Here is a 20,927-nt window from a genome sequence, read left to right on the forward strand (position 1 = left end):
AATTTAATTTCAGTTTCTAAACTTGCTTTGGATGGTTATAATGTTTGTTTGGATCGTAATGTTTCTATTATGATGAATAAACGAATTATATGTTCTGGTACATTGCAAGACAATTTATATATAACTAATCCTAGTCAACCTGCACTGCAACTGCAATTTAGGGAATTGAACAACACATCTTCTAACTCTACTAAAAGAAAGGAACCTTCTAGTTTGAACCAAACATATCTTTGGCACTTGAGATTAGGTCATATTAACTTGAGGAGGATTCAAAGACTGGTAGTAGACGGGCCTTTAAGCTCATTGGCAGTGGATCCATTTCCAGTTTGTGAATCCTGCTTGGAAGGTAAAATGACTAATAGGCCTTTCAAGGCAAAAGGGAATAGAGCCAAACAACTGTTAGAATTGGTTCACTCTGATTTATGTGGACCCATGAATATCCAAGCAAGAGGTGGTTATGAATATTTCATCACTTTCATTGATGATTATTCTAGATATGGGTACGTTTATTTGTTGCACCGTAAGTCTGAGTGCTTTGATAAGTTCAAAGAGTACAAAGCTAAAACGGAGAAGCGACTTAATAAAAGTATCAAGTCACTACGATCAGATCGTGGTGGCGAATACTTGCTTGGAGAATTTAGGGAATATTTATCAGAAAATGGCATAGAATCCCAGTTAACTGCACCAGGCACACCCCAGCAGAACGGTGTAGCAGAGAGAAGGAACCGGACTCTTTTAGAGAGTGTTAGATCGATGATGAGTTATTCGGATTTACCCAAGTCATTTTGGGGACATGCCTTAGAGACAGCAGCTTATCTTCTGAACTTAGTACCTTCTAAGTCGGTTCCTAAAACCCCCTTAGAATTGTGGACCGGGGATAAACCGAGTCTAAGACATATTCGAATATGGGGTTGTCCAGCACATGTGCTGAACAAGAACGTGACTAAGTTAGAATCTCGTACAGAAGTAAGGTTGTTTGTAGGCTACCCCATGGGAACGAAAGGATATTTATTTTATAGTCCGAAGAATCGGGATGTCATTGTTAGCACCAATGCAAGATTCTTAGAGGAGGAATATATAATGAATCACAAACCCATGAGTAGTGTCGTTTTAGAGGAACTAGTGGGAGGGATAAATAATACCCATGAAGCTATAGTACAAGTAGAACAACCACAACATAATGTACAACCTGTCACTAATACCGTACCAGTGCCTCGTCGTAGTGGGAGGGTTGTTCAACAGCCTGATAGATTCATATTTTTGGGAGAGTCTTCATACTTGGTCCCTGGTGAACATGATGATGATCCCCGTACATACGAAGAGGCAGTACAAGACAAAGATGCAGATCTTTGGCAAAAGGCGATGGAATATGAGATAGAATCAATGTATTCTAATCAGGTCTGGGAGCTCGTGGAACCACCCAAAGGTATAAAACCTATTGGATGTAAGTGGATCTACAAGAAAAAGAGGGGATTAGATAAAAAGGTGAAAGCCTGGAAAGCAAGACTTGTTGCGAAAGGGTATACTCAGAAAGAAGGTATCGATTATGAGGAAACCTTTTCACCGGTAGTCATGCTTAAGTCAATCCATATTCTTTTATCTATAGCAGCTCATCTCGATTATGAGATTTGGCAAATGGATGTCAAGACAGCTTTTCTTAATGGAAGTCTTGAAGAAACAATCTATATGCAGCAACCAAAAGGATTCATTAAGGAAGGCCAAGAGCATCTGGTATGTAAGCTTAAGAGGTCTATTTATGGACTTAAACAAGCTTCTAGAGACTGGAATATTCGTTTTGATCAGGTAGTCCAGTCATATGGATTTGATCAAAGTCCAAGCGAATCGTGCGTGTATAAGAGAAGTGAAGGTAATGCAGTGGTTTTTCTAGTACTATATGTAGATGATATTTTACTCATTGGAAACATTGTTGAGATGTTGTCATCAGTAAAGGCATGGTTGTTCAAACAATTTGACATGAAGGACTTAGGTGAAGCGGCATACATCCTTGGGATCAAAGTTATAAGGGATCGCAAGAAAAGGATGTTGGCTTTATCTTAAGAGCCCTACATTGATGAAGTATTAGCTCGTTTTAACATGCAGAACTCCAAGAAAGGTTTTTTACCTTTTAAGCATGGAGTTGCTCTATCTAAGAAGCAGTGTCCTTCGACACCTAAGGATATAGGGAGCATGAAAGCAGTTCCTTATGCTTCAGCATGTGGAAGCTTAATGTATGCTATGTTATGTACGAGACCTGACATCTGCTTTGCTGTAGGCATGGTTAGTAGATATCAGTCGAACCCAGGTCAGGAACATTGGAGTGCAGTAAAAACTATACTCAAGTACCTGAGAAGGACTAAGGAGTATATGTTAATTTACAAGGCCTCGGATCTATTTCCTTTGGGATATACTGATTCAGATTTCCAATCAGATAGGGATAAGAGGAAATCAACCTCGGGATATGTTTTTACTTTGGAAGGTGGAGCCGTTATATGGAGAAGTGTAAAGCAGAAATGCATTGCAGACTCCACCATGGAGGCGAGTACGTGGCGGCCTCTAAGGCTGCCAAGGAGGCTGTATGGTTCAGGAACTTCCTTTTGGACTTAGATGTGGTACCTAATTTGCCTATGAGCTTGACGGTGTATTGTGATAACACTGGTGCTGTGGCAAATTCAAAGGAACCGCGAGACCACAAAGCAGCTAAACATATTGAACGTAAGTATCATCTCATACGAGGAATCGTAAAGCGAGGGGATATAGTTGTGGCTCATATATCATCAGAAGACAACTGGGCAGATCCTTTCACAAAGAGCTTGACAGCCAAGGTTTTTGACAAGCATGTGGAAGCGATAGGAGTCAGATGGATGGACACATAGATTTTTATGTAATAGTGGATTAAATAAACACTGATGTACATATAGAATATTTTGAGTATAAGTGGGAGATTGTTAGTGTATACTGAAAATATTTATTTGAAGTATGTACATTTATTTCTGGCCAGTTTATTTGAGAATCATTTGAATGTTTACATGTTGTCTAATATTATATATTGTGAACAATCTAGTATCAAATGGGATACAGAATATTAGATTGTTAAATACGGTTATATAATATAATAAGATTCACAACACAGGTGGTGTTGGACAATCCACTGGTATGGCTGTAGTATTATTTAGATTAGTTTATATTGACTAATAAATAATGCTAGTATACTTTGTGTATATTGAACAGGATCAAATTTAGAATTGTTCCCTTAATACTGATTAAGAAGGAGAACTAAGATTCTATGTTATTATTAATGCTTAGGTTCTTAATCCGGAAATAATAATTGACACGTGTATATTATTTACATGCTTTGATTTATATATGAAATAATTCTTTTGAATTATATCATTATATTTTGGGTGATGGAATTATATACATGGTGGATATTATTTATTAAAGGAATCCATGTCCTGATAATATTCGGGTTAATGATGTCCCCTTGAAAGCTCAAAAAGATTTAATTATGTGAAACCCTGCAGGTGGAATTTATTCTGGCATAATTAAATAAAGGTTGAGTGGATGATCAAGGATAAAAGATATTAATTAAATAAATTATCAGTAATTTATTTAATTAATGGACATATGATATTTTAAACATGGGGAATTTAATAAGCAAATAATATTGGAACCGAATTAATTAAATTACGGTATTAGGAAAGGTAGTGCAAATATTAATTCTTTAGTGGATTGAATTAATATTTAATTACATTGGGCTAGGCTCAAGATGTAATTAGAAGGCCCAACCTAATTATCCATGGTCCCTATTGTAGCCTATATATATTCTTATTCTCTTCTTGCTTGGCAATTGTGTGAAAACATATTGTAGCCACCAAGGAGCAAGAAGAGAGGATAACTTGAGAAGACGGAGGCCACACTTCGCTCAAGGGAATTTGGGAATATAATAGAAGAGCGTGGAATCAACCATTAACAAGGTAATCCTTTTTTCATAATCTTTATCGTAAAACGTAGTAATACCCTAACTCCGTGGTTCCCAACAGCTTCTTCATTTTCTTCTCGACATATTTGAGACTTGATGTCTTGGGATTGATGCTAAGTAGCTTTGAACCAGGGCCTGATACTTTGGCAGAATTGGGTATTTTGCTATATATTCTCCATTTGTTTGCTTGACCACTATCTGGGAGACATTGTAGACGTTTAAGTACTGGACTCTAATAGTCCTGAAAAGCTTTAGCCCTGCAATCAATGCCTCATATTCCACCTGGTTATTTATTGCTGGGAAGCCGAAGGATATAGCTATTTGTATCTCGAAGCCAACAGAGCTCTTTAGAATGTGTCATGCTCCCGATATTTCGCTTGTTGATTATCCGTCTACTTTCAAGGTCCAAGATTTCTAGTTTGTAGATTGATTGCTTTCTGGTTCTATGCTCATAGGTTCTGGTTCTTTCTCCGGAAAGTTGCATTCAATTATAAAATATGCAAATGTTAGATCTTTGATGGCAGTCCTAGGAATGAAGGTTAGATTGAACTGAATTAACTCCACAGCCTAATTAACTAGCCTTCCCGAGACATCTGTTTTGTGAATTATTTTACTTAAAGGTCGGTTTTTTATTACTTTGATTTCTCTTCCTTGAAAGTAGTTCCTGAGCTTTCTCGACGTTGTGACCAAGGCGAAGGCAAATTTTTCTAAACTTGGGTACCTGATCTCTGCATCTTTAAGTACTTGGTTCACATAGTAAACTGGTTGCTATCTTCCATTTTCTTCCCGGATTAGGGAATCCCCAACTGCTAAGGCTCCGGCTGATAAGTATAGGTAGAGAGGCTCTCCTGGTTGGGCCTTAGTTAGGACCGGTGGCAGTGAGAGGTAATCCTTTATTTCTTCAAATGCTCTTTGGCACTCTAGAGTCCAATTAACTTTTTTCTTGTTGTTGGATCCTTTGAGTAGATCAAAGAAGGGTAAGCACCTTTCTTCTAGATTGGATACAAATCTTCTAAGTGTTGCTAGTGATTCTGCTAGCTTATGCACATCTTTCTGGGTCCTAGGAGCCTTCATCACCTGGATTGCTCTAATCTTCTCAGGATTAGCTTCGATTCCTCGATTGCTCATCATGCATCCTAGGAACTTGACTGCTCCTACTCCGAATGTGCATTTCTCCAGATTCAGCTTGAGTTCATGTTTCCTTAGGTTATCAAAGCATTCTCTCAGATCTTTGATGTGTCCTGGGATGGTTGTTGATTTTTCAATCATATCGTCAATGTAGGACTCCAAATTTCTTCCGATCCGGGACTTGAATATCTTGTTCATTACTCTTTGGTAAGGGGATCCTGCATTTGTCAGTCTAAATGGCAACATCACATAAGCGTAGACTGCTCTGTGAGTTATGAATGTTGTCTTTGGTATGTCTTTCGGGTTCATCTTGATCTGGTTTTACCCGGAGAAGGCATCCATGAAGTTTAGCATGATGTGTTCGGATGTGGCATCTATCAGCTGGTCAATTTTCGACAATGGGTAGGGGTCCTTTGGGCATGCATCATTCAAGTCGGTGTAATCCACACACATTCTCCATTTGTCATTTGACTTCTTCACCATGAAAAACATTTGCTAACCACTTCGGGCATTCGATATCTCGGATAATCCTTACTTTGAGCAACTTCTCTACTTCTTCATCTATTGCTTTTTGCCTCTCCGGGGCAAACTTTCTCCTTTTTTGCTTGATCAGCTTTCTGTTCGGGTTGATGTCCAAGTTGTGCATTTTAATGGATATTAGTTCTTCTCTAAAGGTTGTTGCAAGTCCGGACCCAACTTTCACCTTCTTGGTAGGACTGCTTTTATCAATCTAAATTTCTTCTGTTTTTACTGCGGCCTCAATTTTTGCTTGGTCTTAGGTCGAAACCATTTAATATATCCGGGATTCGGCGTTCTTCTTCAAGTAGGTGTTAGCTTGTGCTGATTCTTTTTTTTTGATTGCTTGCATGGTAGGATAAGCCTAGTCTAGGACCGGATTTGCTTCAATAACTACCATGCCTTGGTTGCTTTTCAGTTCTTCTGAACTTGGTTTGGTTACTTTCGGATCCGGATTGGATTCAATGACTTGCACTTCTCTTCCTGTTTCTTTTCTTGAGCGATGGTGGTGCTTTTTGACACTTTTCAGTTTGTGAAGAACTATGGCCTTTCTTTTGTTATCCTTGTGAGTTTCTTCCATTACCAAGTCATGACTGTAGCATCTCTCAGCAACCTCATAATCTCCTTTTACTTCTCCGACTCCATTCAGGGTTGGGAACTTGATCTTGAGATAGGAGATTGAAGTTATTGCTTACATTTTGTTTAAAGGTGATCGTCTAATTATTCCATTTTAGGATGAAGGAGTATTGATGATATAGAACTTGATGACGTAAGTGACTTGGTTGGGAGAAGTTTCGAAAAGGACAGGTAAGTACAGGGTCCCTTGGATCGGGACTAAGTTGTCCCCAAACACATAAAGTGGGATTCCCGGCAATCATTCGAGCAGACGCTCCCTAGATGCATTCGATCCACAGTATGCTTGAAGAAAATATTTACTGAGGAGACGTTGTCAATTAGCATTCTCCTTCCTTCATTGTTAAATATATCCAAAGTGACAACTAAGGCTTCATTGTGGTTAGGATTGACCCCTTCATAGTCCTTGCTGCTGAAAGATATCAACATCTCCGGGAGTGATTGGATGGAGAGTACCTCTTCTCAAGAGTTCGGGCTCCGTGGTGGGGAGTGGGAGCCTCCTAGGACCATATTCACTATATTATTTCCTTTCTTTGGCCCGTCCCCTCTTTGGTTATTGTCCCAAACTAGGTACTTGTTCAGGTTCCCTTTCTTGACTTGCTCCTCGATGAAGTACTTAAGTGATAAGCAGTTCTCGATCTTGTGGCCATGTGTTTCGTGATAGTCGCACTGCTTATTGTAAGGTCTGCTCTCCGGAGGAGTCTGCATTAGTTTTGGAGGGTAATAAAATGGCTTGTCTTTTATTTCCTTCAAGATTTCCTCCCGGTTCCTATTTAGGGGAGTCCAGTCCGGCTCTTGCTTTGGCTCACGGGACTGCTTGGTTGGTCCCGGGTCACTTTTGGACTCCGTCCTAGTACCGAGCCTTTAGAATATTGGAGTAGTCTGTCTCTCTTGATTCTGTTGGCTTTGCTTGAATTTTTTATCTTGATGGTAACCCCCTTTCTGTTGGTCAATAGGATTGTTGTTCCTAGATCCCCCATTCCGGGTCATCCTCATAACTTGGAGTACATCAGTTTCTTTTATGAACCTGGCAGCCATGGAGTAGGCTGCCGCCAGACTCTGGGGCTCCTTGTTGATCAGTTCTACAATGTATCTTTCATTATGCTCCGGGTCTAAGTTTTTCCTGAAGATGCTCAGAGCCTCGCGCTCGTCCAAGTTTGAGATCTTGTTGATTGCTTCCTGGAAATGCCTCATATAGGATGAGAGGGACTCATTGTCATGTTGTCGGATGGCTTCCAAGTGACACATGTGTATCTCATGTGTCTTGTTTGCTCGGAACCTCCTGAGAAAGGCTCCGCGGAACTCTTTCCAGCTATGGATCCTTCGGGAGGGTATCCTGCTAAACCACCTTTAGGCCCCTCCCTTAAGAGTCGATGCAAAAAATCTGGAATTTGTCAAATCATTGTAGTAGTATATCTGTGTAATCTTCTCAAAATAGGGTCTCCCAAACTATCAAAAGAATTAAAGTTATAGAGCTTTAAGTCCCTCTGCCGGGGAATAGCCTCCAAGGAGTGGCTGAATGGTGTCAGAGTTTCCCCAATTTCCATTCCAGAGTCTTTGTCCATTTTCCTTTTTAGTTCACAGATCATATCCTTGAGATCTTTTTGCTTCTCCTCATCATCATCAGAAATGAGCTCGAGGGTGGGCTCCCTCCGGGTCCTCTTGGTATTGGACTTGGCCAGTAGTTTCTCTTCCTCTAACTGCATCCCCTTTTGAATCTTTAGTTCAAGCTTTGCTTCTTCTCCCTTATTGATTTGTTCCCTCATCTCTTCCAACCTCTTTTTTTTGGCTGCTTCTGTTTCTTTCTTATTGCCCTAATCCTTTTGGTTCTTCTTCCATTTAGCTCAAATGTGATCAAAGACAGATCTCCGGGATTGTTGGGAGTCCCCGAACTCCTTCGGTTCCTCTTCTACTTCGGCTTCCTCCTGGATTGGGGCTTGCTCTTTCCTATAGAGCCGGATTGCTTCTGCTAGCTCATTGTTGTTGAGGTTGGCCATGTGTTTCTCAGCCACTGGGATATTAGTATACTTGTATTGGTTTAGCTTAATAAGGCTCCTGGCATCCCGGGGATTTACCATTCTCTCCAGAACAGTGGTGCGTGGCAATGGCTACTCCTGTAGGATTTCTCGGTCGGCTCCCAAATCTTGTGCCAGGGAGTGGTCCGGGTCCTGGACCTGGGTACTAGCGTAGGGTCTTCCAGAAGTATGATTTCCTACTTTTACCATTGTTTCAAATGTACTAACAATAACTGACCAAGATTTTTAACCAACAATATCGATCTAAGGTTGCTTTTTGAAAATAACAGAAACTTTCCAGAATAACAACAGATAACTTTCTGGGACTAGTTCCAACAATTTTCTGGGACTAGGTAAAAATATAGTAGGATGAGCGTAGTTGGGTCTTAGAACACAAAGGAAATATGCGGACAAAGCAAGTTTGGGGTTCTAAAATAATCGAAATTATCAATAGTACAAACAAATGTGGCTTAAATCAACAAAATTGGGCTCACACAAACGTGGCCTAAAATAACAAGCACACACAAACATGGCTTAAATAAACAACATTCATATTTATGAGAGAGTTTGGTTGCTTGGGTTCTTACAAGTTAAAGAAATGGACTCTTTCAAGAGCTTGCTGATGAAGCTGAATCCAGGGGCACCGAGACCCAAGGATGGAGACCCCTCCTTCTAGTGCCAAATGATAACTCCTGGGTGTGGGGCTGCTCCTACGACGTCGTACCTGGATCATTCACTGCGGTGGCGGTGTAGTTGTTGTGGGATATCTGCAAAACAATACAGGAAGGGGGTTTGGGTCCCACAGAGCCTCCGATGTGGGAGTAAGAACTCGCTTTTGGGGAAGATGAAGATAGATAGAAATGAGAGGTGGTTGTCTGTGTACATGAGTGTATGAGAGTGATTAACTCCAAAACTTTTCCTTCTTGGGCTATTTATAGCCCAAGGATAGGGTTTAGGGGTTGGTACCTTTGCATCGTAGTCGTTGGTTCTAGGAGCGGAGGACAACTGGCTGGGGTGGATGCCTTTCACGTGTCAGGATGGGAATGTTTGAGGAATGTTCTAAGGATCTCCTGGCACGTGCCCTGATTGTTCTCATGATTTCTCAATGACAGTTGTCCCTGTAGTGTGTTTGGTCACGTGGCTCACGTGTTGGGCTTCCAATGATTGGGTCGCCGGGACTAGGTAGTCTGGACTAGTGGTATGCAGGATTGAAAGGAGTTAGAAGTCCAAACCCATTACTTGTAGGAGTCATATGTACTATCAAGAGTCATGTTTTGTTCTATTATAGCTAACAATGCATTGAGACATGGGTTGATCTGAAATATAATGTCAATGGCATCTTCTCTCCCGTAAATATTAGTAAAATTAGTACAGTGAAAACTGCATAATGATGATAAAATTATCATGTGTAAAAACATGTTAATGACATAAAATAAAAACTTGACATTAGAATATGATGACAAAGAAAGCCCTTACATACATTAAGCAGAGGTTCCAAGAGCTCAATCTTAGCAACAAATAATATATTTAATTGTTAGCACATAATCAGAATAGTCCATCTCAGCGATCATAATGAACCCAACTTTTGTTAGCCTTTTACATCTCATTATAGATATGATTGAGCTGGAGGTAGTATTCGGCAATCAGAAGTACCCAATATCTCAAAAAAAAAATTATAATAAGATGTACTATCCAGCATTAAACACCTACACGCAATAAAAATATTACAGTAAATATAAATTTACATTCTCCCATAGGTAGGTACCGAACTCCAAGATTTATGTGTGGAACCAAAGCATGAGATGGCAAAAGGTGACCATTTTAGTAGAGATTCAATCATCATATGAAAATTGGTTAAGAGTTAAAATAAAAATTGCAATGCAACAAACAGAAGATACGTAGTGAAAGTGCAAATGCAATGTCAAGGTGAAGTAGTATGCAGGTAAAAACAGCAAGCTCATGTAGCTGAAGTTTCATTCCTATTTTCAGTAGTATATTGATAACATGTGATGACTTCCTCTTCTTATAGCTTTCTGGAACACTAACATCACCGGAACTGCTTTGTTACAACTTGTCTTCACCTGGATGATGTCTATATATGATATATAATTTATTCTTAAGAATTTTAGCCTGTAGACGTTCTCATGACCCTTGCCTCTAATGACGATTAATTTGTTTGCAGTTTGTAACACCCCAGCCCCATATCAAGGAGATTTTGGACTTCTGTAAAGTACTATTATTATGTGCACCAACAAATCATGATCTTTTGGGGGCATGTGGTGGGCTTGTTACCCAAGTTGGCACTCGGTACAGTATGCTTCGGCTTATTTCGGACTCGTAATCGGGACTTGACCCCGTTTTTAAAAATACTCGGGATTTGACCTGGGTTGTCACATATATTATCAGAGCTAACTCTCGAAAGCTTGACACGTCAAGTTACCGGAGGTGGGGACACGAAGGCTGGTGGTATTACCCCACAATGGCAAGAGGTCCGGAGGTGGGGATACAAAGTCGGCCGATATTATCCCACAATGGCTAGAGAGGTACGATCTTGGTCCTATGGGCTGTCTGTTCGGTCCTGACGGGGATGTTAGGAGTTTAAGTAGGGGAGTTTGTAACACCCCAATCTCACATCGAGGAGATTTGGGACTTCTGTTCAGTTTATAAGGCAAAGTAATACTATTATGTACACCAACAAATCATGATATTTTGTGGGCTTATGGTGGGCTTGTTGTTACCCAAGTTAGCTGCACTCGAAAAAATATGTTTTGACTTATTTCGGACTCTTAATCGGGACTTGACCCGGTTTTTGAAAAAGTCTCAGAATTTAACCTGAATTATCACCCGGTTATAGTAAGAAATAGTATGGCGACAAGTTATGAAATGCAGGAGGAAGAAATTAAGAAAATAACTAAATTGTGAGAAATTCTGAAAAATTGATTGGAAGCATTCAACTACACCATGCGAAATCTTTCTTTATACAAATATATAGATTCCTCTGTAGATACATAGATGCTGACATGTGTGTTAATATATTTTACTACTATATTAAGTGTATTTTAAAAGGCTTTTTCAAGCGGTAGGAGTTGCAAGAAGTATTAGGAAGAGGAGGAGGAGTAGACTCAAATCCTTTAAATTTTGCACGCCTGAGATTGGTGGTCAAATTTGGCTACCGGACAGAATGATTGATTACTTATGGTCAAATAAGTAACTAAAATGTTAACTACAAAAACTAAAAGTTACTAGCAATACCATGTTTGCTCCAAAATATGAAAATAAATATTCACTTAAATCGCTCCTCCACATTTCGCTCACATAAAGCAGGATCTGCACCATTTTTTCCTTGCTTGTTTGTTCGGACCACAAAACACATAAATGTCAGATAAAAGAAAATGGGACTCAACTCATATACTCAAGTGCTGAACCGGAGGCTGATCATGGTGTTTTAATATTTTCATTCGGAGTGATCATATATATATATATATATATTTGGGGGCCTATCCACAGGCATGGGTGGATAGGATTTATATCAACCAACAGATCTGAGCCGTTAATCTAAAAAAAGCAACGGCTGAAGAAGCTACGGCTCCGCAATAACAAATTGCGGTAGTGGTCCAGTACTTTTCTTCCTTTTCTACCCTTTCTTTATGTTTATTCATTTATCTCAAATATTTATATTATGATTATAAATAAATAATATTATTTATATTTAATATTTTCAATTAAAATATTATATATCAAATAATATTTAATATCTCAATCATTATTAAACATAAATTAATATTTAATAATGAGAATTTATTAAAGAATTAAAATAAAAACAAATTATAAATTATTAATATTAAACAAATTAAATTATATGAAAATAATAATATTAAAAAAAATTATAAATTATTGATATTAAACTAATTAAATTATATGAAAATAATAATATCAAATATCACAAAAATAATATTAATAATTAAAATATTTAATATTTAATAATATGAAAGCTCAAATTCAAACATAATATTAAAATCATCATAAAGGGCAAAATGGTACATTCAGGTAGCCCGTCTGCCGCAATGAAACATTGCGGCTCTAGTCTACCACCGCAATGATACATTGCGGTTGGGACAATTACCTGCGTACCCTTTTTCCGCTTTAAACCCAACCCGGTTTCTCTTCTGTTTATCTAATCCATACAAATTACACATCTGGGGGCGATTTTTCAAAAGTTTGAATTGGTTATTCAACGATTTGGCCGGAATCTATTCTCTCAATCCACACTTGCAATCTAAACTCTCAATCCAAGGTATCATATCGTTATCTTTATATATATACACGCACTCACTCACTATACACACACGGTTAAATTACAGATTCTACTCCGTCACTCGCCTCTTATATTTTATCTTCTTACTTTACAGTCCTCATCTTTATATTTCCATACTTTGATTCCTCTAATGCTCATGTGTTGTTTGATAGATGTACTGAAAGAAATGTTGTTACTTTTAATTGAATGGTTTCTGGTTGTTTGCATTTGGGGGACTGGAGGTAGATAATGCTCTTCGTTCGTATTGTTGTAAGACGGGATTGGATTTGAATACAGCTTTGTAATGTTCTCATTCATTATTATTTGATATGTGGGTGTAGTCGTCAGGCCGTAAGAGTGTTTAGTTATATGCCTGAAAAGAATTTGGTAACGTGGAACACGATGATCATAGGTTATTCCAAGAGTAGTGACTCCGAGAAAGCGTTTGCATTTTTTAGGAAGATGAGGAATAATAATAATAATAATAATAATAATAATAATAATAATAATAATAATAATAATAATAATAATAATAATAATAATAATAATAATAATATAGTTGTAGATAGAGTGACTTTTATCGGTTTGATCACGTCATGTGCTAACAGTCGAGACTATTAGGTGGGAAATATTATTTATGGTTTTGCAAAAGTGCGGGGAATGGATAAAACTGTAGTTGTTGGAACTGCACTCATTAACATGTACTCTAAATGCGGAAACATACAATATGCAAGAAAATTGTTTGAACAACTTCCGAAACAATTTTTTGTCTCTTGAAACTCGATAGTACATGGTTATATTGAATGTGGTCTCAATAGTGAAGCTTTAGATCTATTTCCTCAGATTGAGTCTCAGATACTGAAAGCAGATGAAGTTAATATTCTAGAGGCTTACTATTTGTTTGTCGAAATTCTTAGGAAATGCATACTGGATGTCATTTACACCCTTATATAGAGAGCAATAGTAAATGTATATTAAGTGTAATTGGAATTAGTTAGGTTTTTTCCCCTTGTGTAAATTTAATTTGAATTTGCTATATTTTTATATATAATATTTTGATTTATTGAGTGAATAATTCGAATAAAAATGGAAAATATACAATAGTTTTTGTTAATTTTATGTGAATTTACGTGCAAAGTAGTACACTTAAAAATTTAGAAAACATGTGTTGTAATCATTTGATTGTGTTGAGATGATATTTTCACGCATTTGTTTGTTTTCTTTTTCTTAATTACTGTTTGTTTGGAGTTGTACTGATGTGCTTTTTGGTTTAAAATATTGCAGATACTATGGACATGGAGTGTGGACCTCTTGATCGATCATTGCTGACTATGCAGGACCGCCATATTAGCAGTCTGATCTGGGAGGGCGGGGACAGGAATACCGTAGATGTTAGACAGCTGACAGCTGACAGCGAGGATGGGTGAGTGGCGTATACTTCCAGATCAGCGGGCTCTGTTGGATGCATATGGTTTTGGGGCGTTCGGCAACCCCCGGGTGGTTCGGCAGAATGACATCAGACTCATTACGGCCTTGATTGAGAGGTGGAGGCCAGAGACTAACACATTTCATCTGCCGTGTGGGGAGATGACTATTACTTTGGAGGAAGTTTATATGATTCTGGGATTACCGGTTACTGGCTGTCCTCTCACCCATGGCGAGCTTGAGCACCCGAAGGCGTAGTTCATGAAGAACTGGGAGGATCCGTCTATGTCAGAGCAGGAGCGCAGGGAGTTCTATAAGGATGGGCTGCATTTTAACCAGTTGAGGAACCGGTACGGGGCGAGAGCTGATACCAGAGATATGGATGCTAACCTTGATTTTCGGAAGCCATGAAGCCATGAATTTTGAATACTAACCTTGATTTTCAGAAGAATAAATTTGACCAGAATGTTAAGCAACAGTAAAAACAGCAGTATAAGATCAAAGGTACAGACAAATTAAGGTAGGTGTGTGCATTCAATGCACGGCCGCAATATTTCATTGCGAAAGCCGCAATGAAACATTGCGGCACTGTACACGCCTACAAACCAACAGCTGTAAGTATTTACAGTTTTTTTAAAATTGTACAAGATACCCCCGTAATGTTTCATTGTGGTGGATACTTCCACCCGCAATGAATCATTGCGGTTGGGTTGTTTATTTTTGTTATTTTCTTTAAAATTAGAAAATTAATCAAAAAATATTAAAAAATAGTTTCTAGACTTATTATATTTCATTTAATATGTTAAATTTTAATTTCAAAATATATTCATTATAATATGCAACTATTTTACGTAGTTTTGTGAATATTTGGCACAATAGTTGTGTCAGATGATATTTCTTGACATATAAGTTATAAAAAATTAATTTCAAATATCCAATTATACGGATGTTAAAATATAATTATATATTTAATATGTTAAATTTTATTTTTAAAATATTAATGTTTATAAGAGTAACTTAATTATAATATGCAACTATTTTACATAGTTTTGTTAATATTTGGCACAATAGTTTTGTCAGATGATATTTCTTGACATATAAGTTATAAATTATTAATTTCAAATATCCAATTATACGGATGTTAAAATATGATTATTCTAATCATGGAAAGCGTATTTGTTATTAATAATGGAAAGCGTATTTGTTATTTTTCTTTAAAATTAGAAAATTTATCCAAAACAATAATAAATAATAGTTTCAAGGCTTTTTATATTTCATTTAATATGTGAAATTTTAATTTCAAAATTTTAATGTTCACAATAGTAACTTAATTAAAAAATGTAACTATTTTACATAATCTTGTGAATATTTGGCACAATAGTTGAGTCAGGTGATATTTCTTGACATGTAAGTTATAAAATACAATTTTTGACGATCCAACTTTACGGATGTTAAAATATAATGATTATAATCATATCAAAAAATTATGATAATAATACATATTAAAGACACCGCTCTTAAAATATATAAATAATATTAAAAATTTATTAATATATGTTAGTATTAAATTATTAATATTAATAACTATTTAATAATTTAAATATTTTTTCATTTTTTTCCTACAGCATCGTTTCATTGTACCTTCCGCAATGAAATAATGAAGCAGTGATTTAATTTCTTAAATAACAAAAAATCATATTTTAATGAATTAATTTGTTTCCGATAATAACGGAGTTAAAAAGTATATAATTATTTTTTTATAGGTAACGAAAATTCGATAAAATTTCATTTTTTTAGTTTTTCACATTTTCAAATTTTAGCATTATATTTGTTTATTAAAATTTAAAATTGATAAAATAAATTGGACAAGTACAAGAAAAATAAAATATTAAACAATTAATTTCATTCAAATATAAATGGAGTATATTCAAATATTTTTTTAAACAAAATACATAATAACTTAAATATTTTATTCCGACGAGAATGATCAAGCTTTAATGGTATTGAAAAATCCATAATTCTCTCATTAGTTTCCTTTCGGAAAAATCCATCACCCATTTCAATATATATATATATATATGTAGGCAATACATAATAAAATTATGCGGAGATACAAAAAACAATAGAAAAATATAATTTTCAGAGCACTTACAATATTTTCGGAGCAAAAAAATAGTACAAATTGTAATTGCTGTATCTCATATTGTACACGTCATTATTAACAAGTGTCTTATACATAAATACGCGAATTTATGATCATCTCCCATATCAACAGGTATAAGAAATTCGTATCCCGTCTAGAACATGTAACACAAGATGTGTTGCACTTTTTATCAAGATAATTCTACAGTAAAACCTCTGTAAATTAATACTCGATTAATTAATAATCTCTCTAAATTAATAATTTTGTCCGGTCCCGACTTGGGCCAGTTCAAAAAATGATCAATTTCGATAAGATAATAAGATAATAATTTTTTTGAAAACTCTGTATAAAAATATGATCCCAATAAAACTATAAATTAATAATTCCCTTATATTCATAAAAATATAGCTATTACATCTTTGTAAAATATGATTCAATTGTAGTTTGCTTTTTCATATAATTTAAATCAACATGAAACTCATCCCTAATCTTCCTTATTGCATCGAAAAACTCGGGTGTGGTGCTTTCATGTTGCATCAAAAAGTTATTAAGCATTTTTGATGCCTTGAGTGCTTTGCATACTTTCCAATAATTCATAAAGGAATTTTTTCAGAGCCATCTTCATTGCAACATATAACAACCGTGAGCCTTTCTTTGTCTTGTTTTCTTCCTTCAAGTTGTTTCGTAGCAAGAGAGTGATCAGCTTGTAACCTGTAAAACAAACCAGTTTCGTCCATGTTAAAAACATCTTTCATAGGGAACTGGTTTATTTTTTCCCTTATGGACTCCAGTTTCTTCTCCATGTCCTGTACATCAACAGAACCACTTTCTCCAAAGCGACGAAATGACTTAATACCATGTCTTAACTTGAATTTCTCAAGCCAACCTTGAGAAAAAGTGTGCTCCTGATCTTGTTGAGGGTATAAAATTTTCATGATCTCTTTTGCCTTCTCTAAAATTAGCTCTCCTGTCATATTAACACGATCTTGGTACTGGAGAAACCATTCATAGAGAACCTTCTCCATATCTGAATATTTTGCTGGTTTATGTCGCTTAATATCTTTTCTTTTCTCCAAGTAATTAGCTGCAAGATAGTCTGCTGACCTTTTCAGTGTATTTGATATTGTACCTTGACTAACTTTTAGATGAAACTTATTCTCGAGCCACAACTGGAGATCTTTTTGAGTGCATGATGAATTTTCTCTTTTATATTCACATAATGCTTTTCTTGCTTCATCCGTCATTGTTGATTTTGTGACACCTTTTAGATGAGAAGCCATTGTTTTGTTTGTATAATTTTTCCCCCAATCTAGTATATACAGTATATATAATATATTTTATGACTACACATACATTGAATACTTTCTATGTAAAATACAATGAATTAAATTAATTTATGTACTTTGAATTTTTCTAATATACATTGAATATTTTCTATGTAAAATACAATGAATTTAACTTATACACTACATGGACTTTGAATCTAATATATTGTACATTACATTGACTTTCTAAATTCATATACATTGAATTAATTGAATTAAATATAAAATATAAATTGTACAATTCATTTTATTTAAATTTATGTGAATAAAAATTTAATCAAAAGTTAATTTTGTTTGCTACCGAAAATTCTCTATAAATTAATAATTATTAATTTATCGATTAATTAATACCTCTCTAAATTAATAGAATTCTCTGGTCCCAACTATATTAATTTATAGAGGTTTTACTGTACATACACAAACCTCGGCATGCATATGGAATTGTACAATTAGTTAAACAAGTCCGTGGACTAAACCAAATAACTAGTCTTTTATGTCATCTCATACCTGCTAAACATAGAATGTGTAAGCTGAATTTGACCAACCTGATCAAAGGCAAAGATTCAACTTTTTGCTTCGCCGTCACCAAGTATAACGGCCAATTTAAAATTATTCCAAGAATGTTTGTGCACCGGACATAGAATTCAAAAACTAAAAGATACCCAAACTATCGGACATCATGCAAATTGGAGGAATAATACGGTAAAACCAGAAGAAAGGAATAATAGCAAACCAAGTGTTATTTCACAACTAGGGGGAAAACAAAACAAGATCACAGCTTGTCTGCATAGAATATAGTATAACAAAAAAAAAAAAACTAGTGTTCAAGAAGCACCTATAATAATAACACAAATGTCATAAAACGGAATCAAAGTATAGAGTATCCCACAACTTGCAAAAAAGACTCATTTAGTGACATAGCACCCCGAATGAGAAACACTAAACTACCAGAGCCGCCAAAGCAGACTCTTAGATGTCAAGATTAGATTTCAGTGAAACACCTCAAAAACAATCTCCTTCTGAAACTACCTAATAAACTACAAGTTAGTATAACCAACAAATAATATTATTTCAAAGCTTGGATAGCATTATGGATGACAAAGGCCTGGGTCAATTTAAGTTTTGTAAAAAACAAAACTGAATGCGAACATAAAACAAACCCATAAATCCAAAGCCAAAATCGAAATATCAGGTTTCAGTTGGGTTTGAGTTTCTCTAAAACCCTATATATATGCTGAAACCCAAATCCGAGTTATATAGGTCAGAAACCCAAAATCAAACCAATCAAATTTTTAATATACATATATATATAGGGAGATGATTAAATAGAAACAACTTTTAAAATAAAAATTGGAAACTAATCTAAGCGACTAGATCAATCTAATTTAATGGTCCATACATATATATGTAACTTTAAATATATATTATATTTACAATTTTATAACATATTTTATTATATACTCCGGGGTTTTGCGTCAGTCTGATTTATTTAGAAACCAAATCCAAACCAGACCCTTTCAAGTTATGGAACCAACCCATACAATCAGGTTAAAACGAATCAATTATCCTTCTGCTCGGTTAAATTTACACATAGCATGTCAACCTCCAATTGGATCTCAATAACAGTATGTACGTCTGTGGCTGCCACAGGGTGGGAGCGGAGAGAGAGACTTGTGTTACACGCCCACACAAAAATCTTGAATTCTGAAATCTAGTTAAAATATATTTAATGCTACTTAACAAACTCTAATAAAAACTGCACAAACTGTCACAATAAACACCACCTACAGTAAAACCTCTATAAATTAATATAGTTGGGACCGGAGAATTCTATTAATTTAGAGAGGTATTAATTAATCGATAAATTAATAATTATTAATTTATAGAGAATTTTCGGTAGCAAACAAAATTAACATTTGATTAAATTTTTATTCACATAAATTTAAATAAAATGAATTGTACAATTTATATTTTATACTTAATTCAATTAATTCAATGTATATGAATTTAGAAAGTCAATGTAATGTACAATATATTAGATTCAAAGTCCATGTAGTGTATAAGTTAAATTCATTGTATTTTACATAGAAAATATTCAATGTATATTAGGAAAATTCAAAGTACATGAATTAATTTAATTCATTGTATTTTACATAGAAAGTATTCAATGTATGTGTAGTCATAAAATATATTATATATACTGTATATACTAGATTGGGGGAAAAATTATATAAACAAAACAATGGCTTCTCATCTAAAAGGTGTCACAAAATCAACAATGACGGATGAAGCAAGAAAAGCATTATGTGAATATAAAAGAGAAAATTCATCATGCACTCAAAAAGATCTCCAGTTGTGGCTCGAGAATAAGTTTCATCTAAAAGTTAGTCAAGGTACAATATCAAATACACTGAAAAGGTCAGCAGACTATCTTGCAGCTAATTACTTGGAGAAAAGAAAAGATATTAAGCGACATAAACCAGCAAAATATCCAGATATGGAGAAGGTTCTCTATGAATGGTTTCTCCAGTACCAAGATCGTGTTAATATGACAGGAGAGCTAATTTTAGAGAAGACAAAAGAGACCATGAAAATTTTATACCCTCAACAAGATCAGGAGCACACTTTTTCTCAAGGTTGGCTTGAGAAATTCAAGTTAAGACATGATATTAAGTCATTTCGTCGCTTTGGAGAAAGTGGTTCTGTTGATGTACAGGACATGGAGAAGAAACTGGAGTCCATAAGGGAAAAAATAAACCAGTTCCCTATGAAATATGTTTTTAACATGGACGAAACTGGTTTGTTTTACAGGTTACAAGCTGATCACTCTCTTGCTACGAAACAACTTGAAGGAAGAAAACAAGACAAAGAAAGGCTCACGGTTGTTATATGTTGCAATGAAGATGGCTCTGAAAAAATTCCTTTATGGATTATTGGAAAGTATGCAAAGCACTCAAGGCATCAAAAATGCTTAATAACTTTTTGATGCAACATGAAAGCACCACATCCGAGTTTTTCGATGCAATAAGGAAGATTAGGGATGAGCTTCATGTTGATTTAAATTATATGAAAAAGCAAACTACAATTGAATCATATTTTACAAAGATGTAATAGCTATATTTTTATGAATATAAAGGAATTATTAATTTATAGTTTTATTGGGACCATATTTTTATACAGGGTTTTCAAAAAAATTATTATCTTATTATCTTATCGAAATTGATCATTTTTTGAACTGGCCCAAGTCGGGACCGGACAAAATTATTAATTTAGAGAGATTATTAATTAATCGAGTATTAATTTACAGAGGTTTTACTGTAATAAAGATTAATATCTTCAAGATACACATCAAGGTCACTATGCATGCCTTGCCGTTGCATTCCCTTCCTCATACAACATACCTAGACCAGTGTCATTAGATCTCTTGCTAGATCCAAAGCAAATTCTTGAGATTGAGAAAATTTTGAGA

General features: G+C 35.4%; 2 protein-coding genes across 2 annotated transcripts; one reads left to right on the plus strand and one right to left on the minus strand.

The window, feature by feature from the left end:
* Nucleotides 1-16,726: 16,726 nt before the first annotated feature.
* LOC141674117 (CENP-B homolog protein 2-like) lies at nt 16,727-17,413 on the minus strand. The gene has a single exon (XM_074480842.1). It carries the CDS (start codon nt 17,411-17,413, stop codon nt 16,727-16,729), a length of 687 nt encoding a protein of 228 aa, XP_074336943.1.
* A 2,287-nt stretch (nt 17,414-19,700) lies between these two features.
* LOC141674118 (CENP-B homolog protein 2-like) lies at nt 19,701-20,444 on the plus strand. Its single transcript, XM_074480843.1, has 2 exons — nt 19,701-20,035; nt 20,117-20,444. The coding sequence occupies exons 1-2, from the start codon at nt 19,701-19,703 to the stop codon at nt 20,442-20,444; spliced, it is 663 nt and encodes a 220-aa protein (XP_074336944.1).
* The last annotated feature ends 483 nt before the right edge of the window (nt 20,445-20,927 follow it).

The sequence above is a fragment of the Apium graveolens genome, chromosome 7 (assembly GCF_009905375.1).
Source record: "Apium graveolens cultivar Ventura chromosome 7, ASM990537v1, whole genome shotgun sequence".
Taxonomy (NCBI): Eukaryota; Viridiplantae; Streptophyta; class Magnoliopsida; order Apiales; family Apiaceae; genus Apium; species Apium graveolens.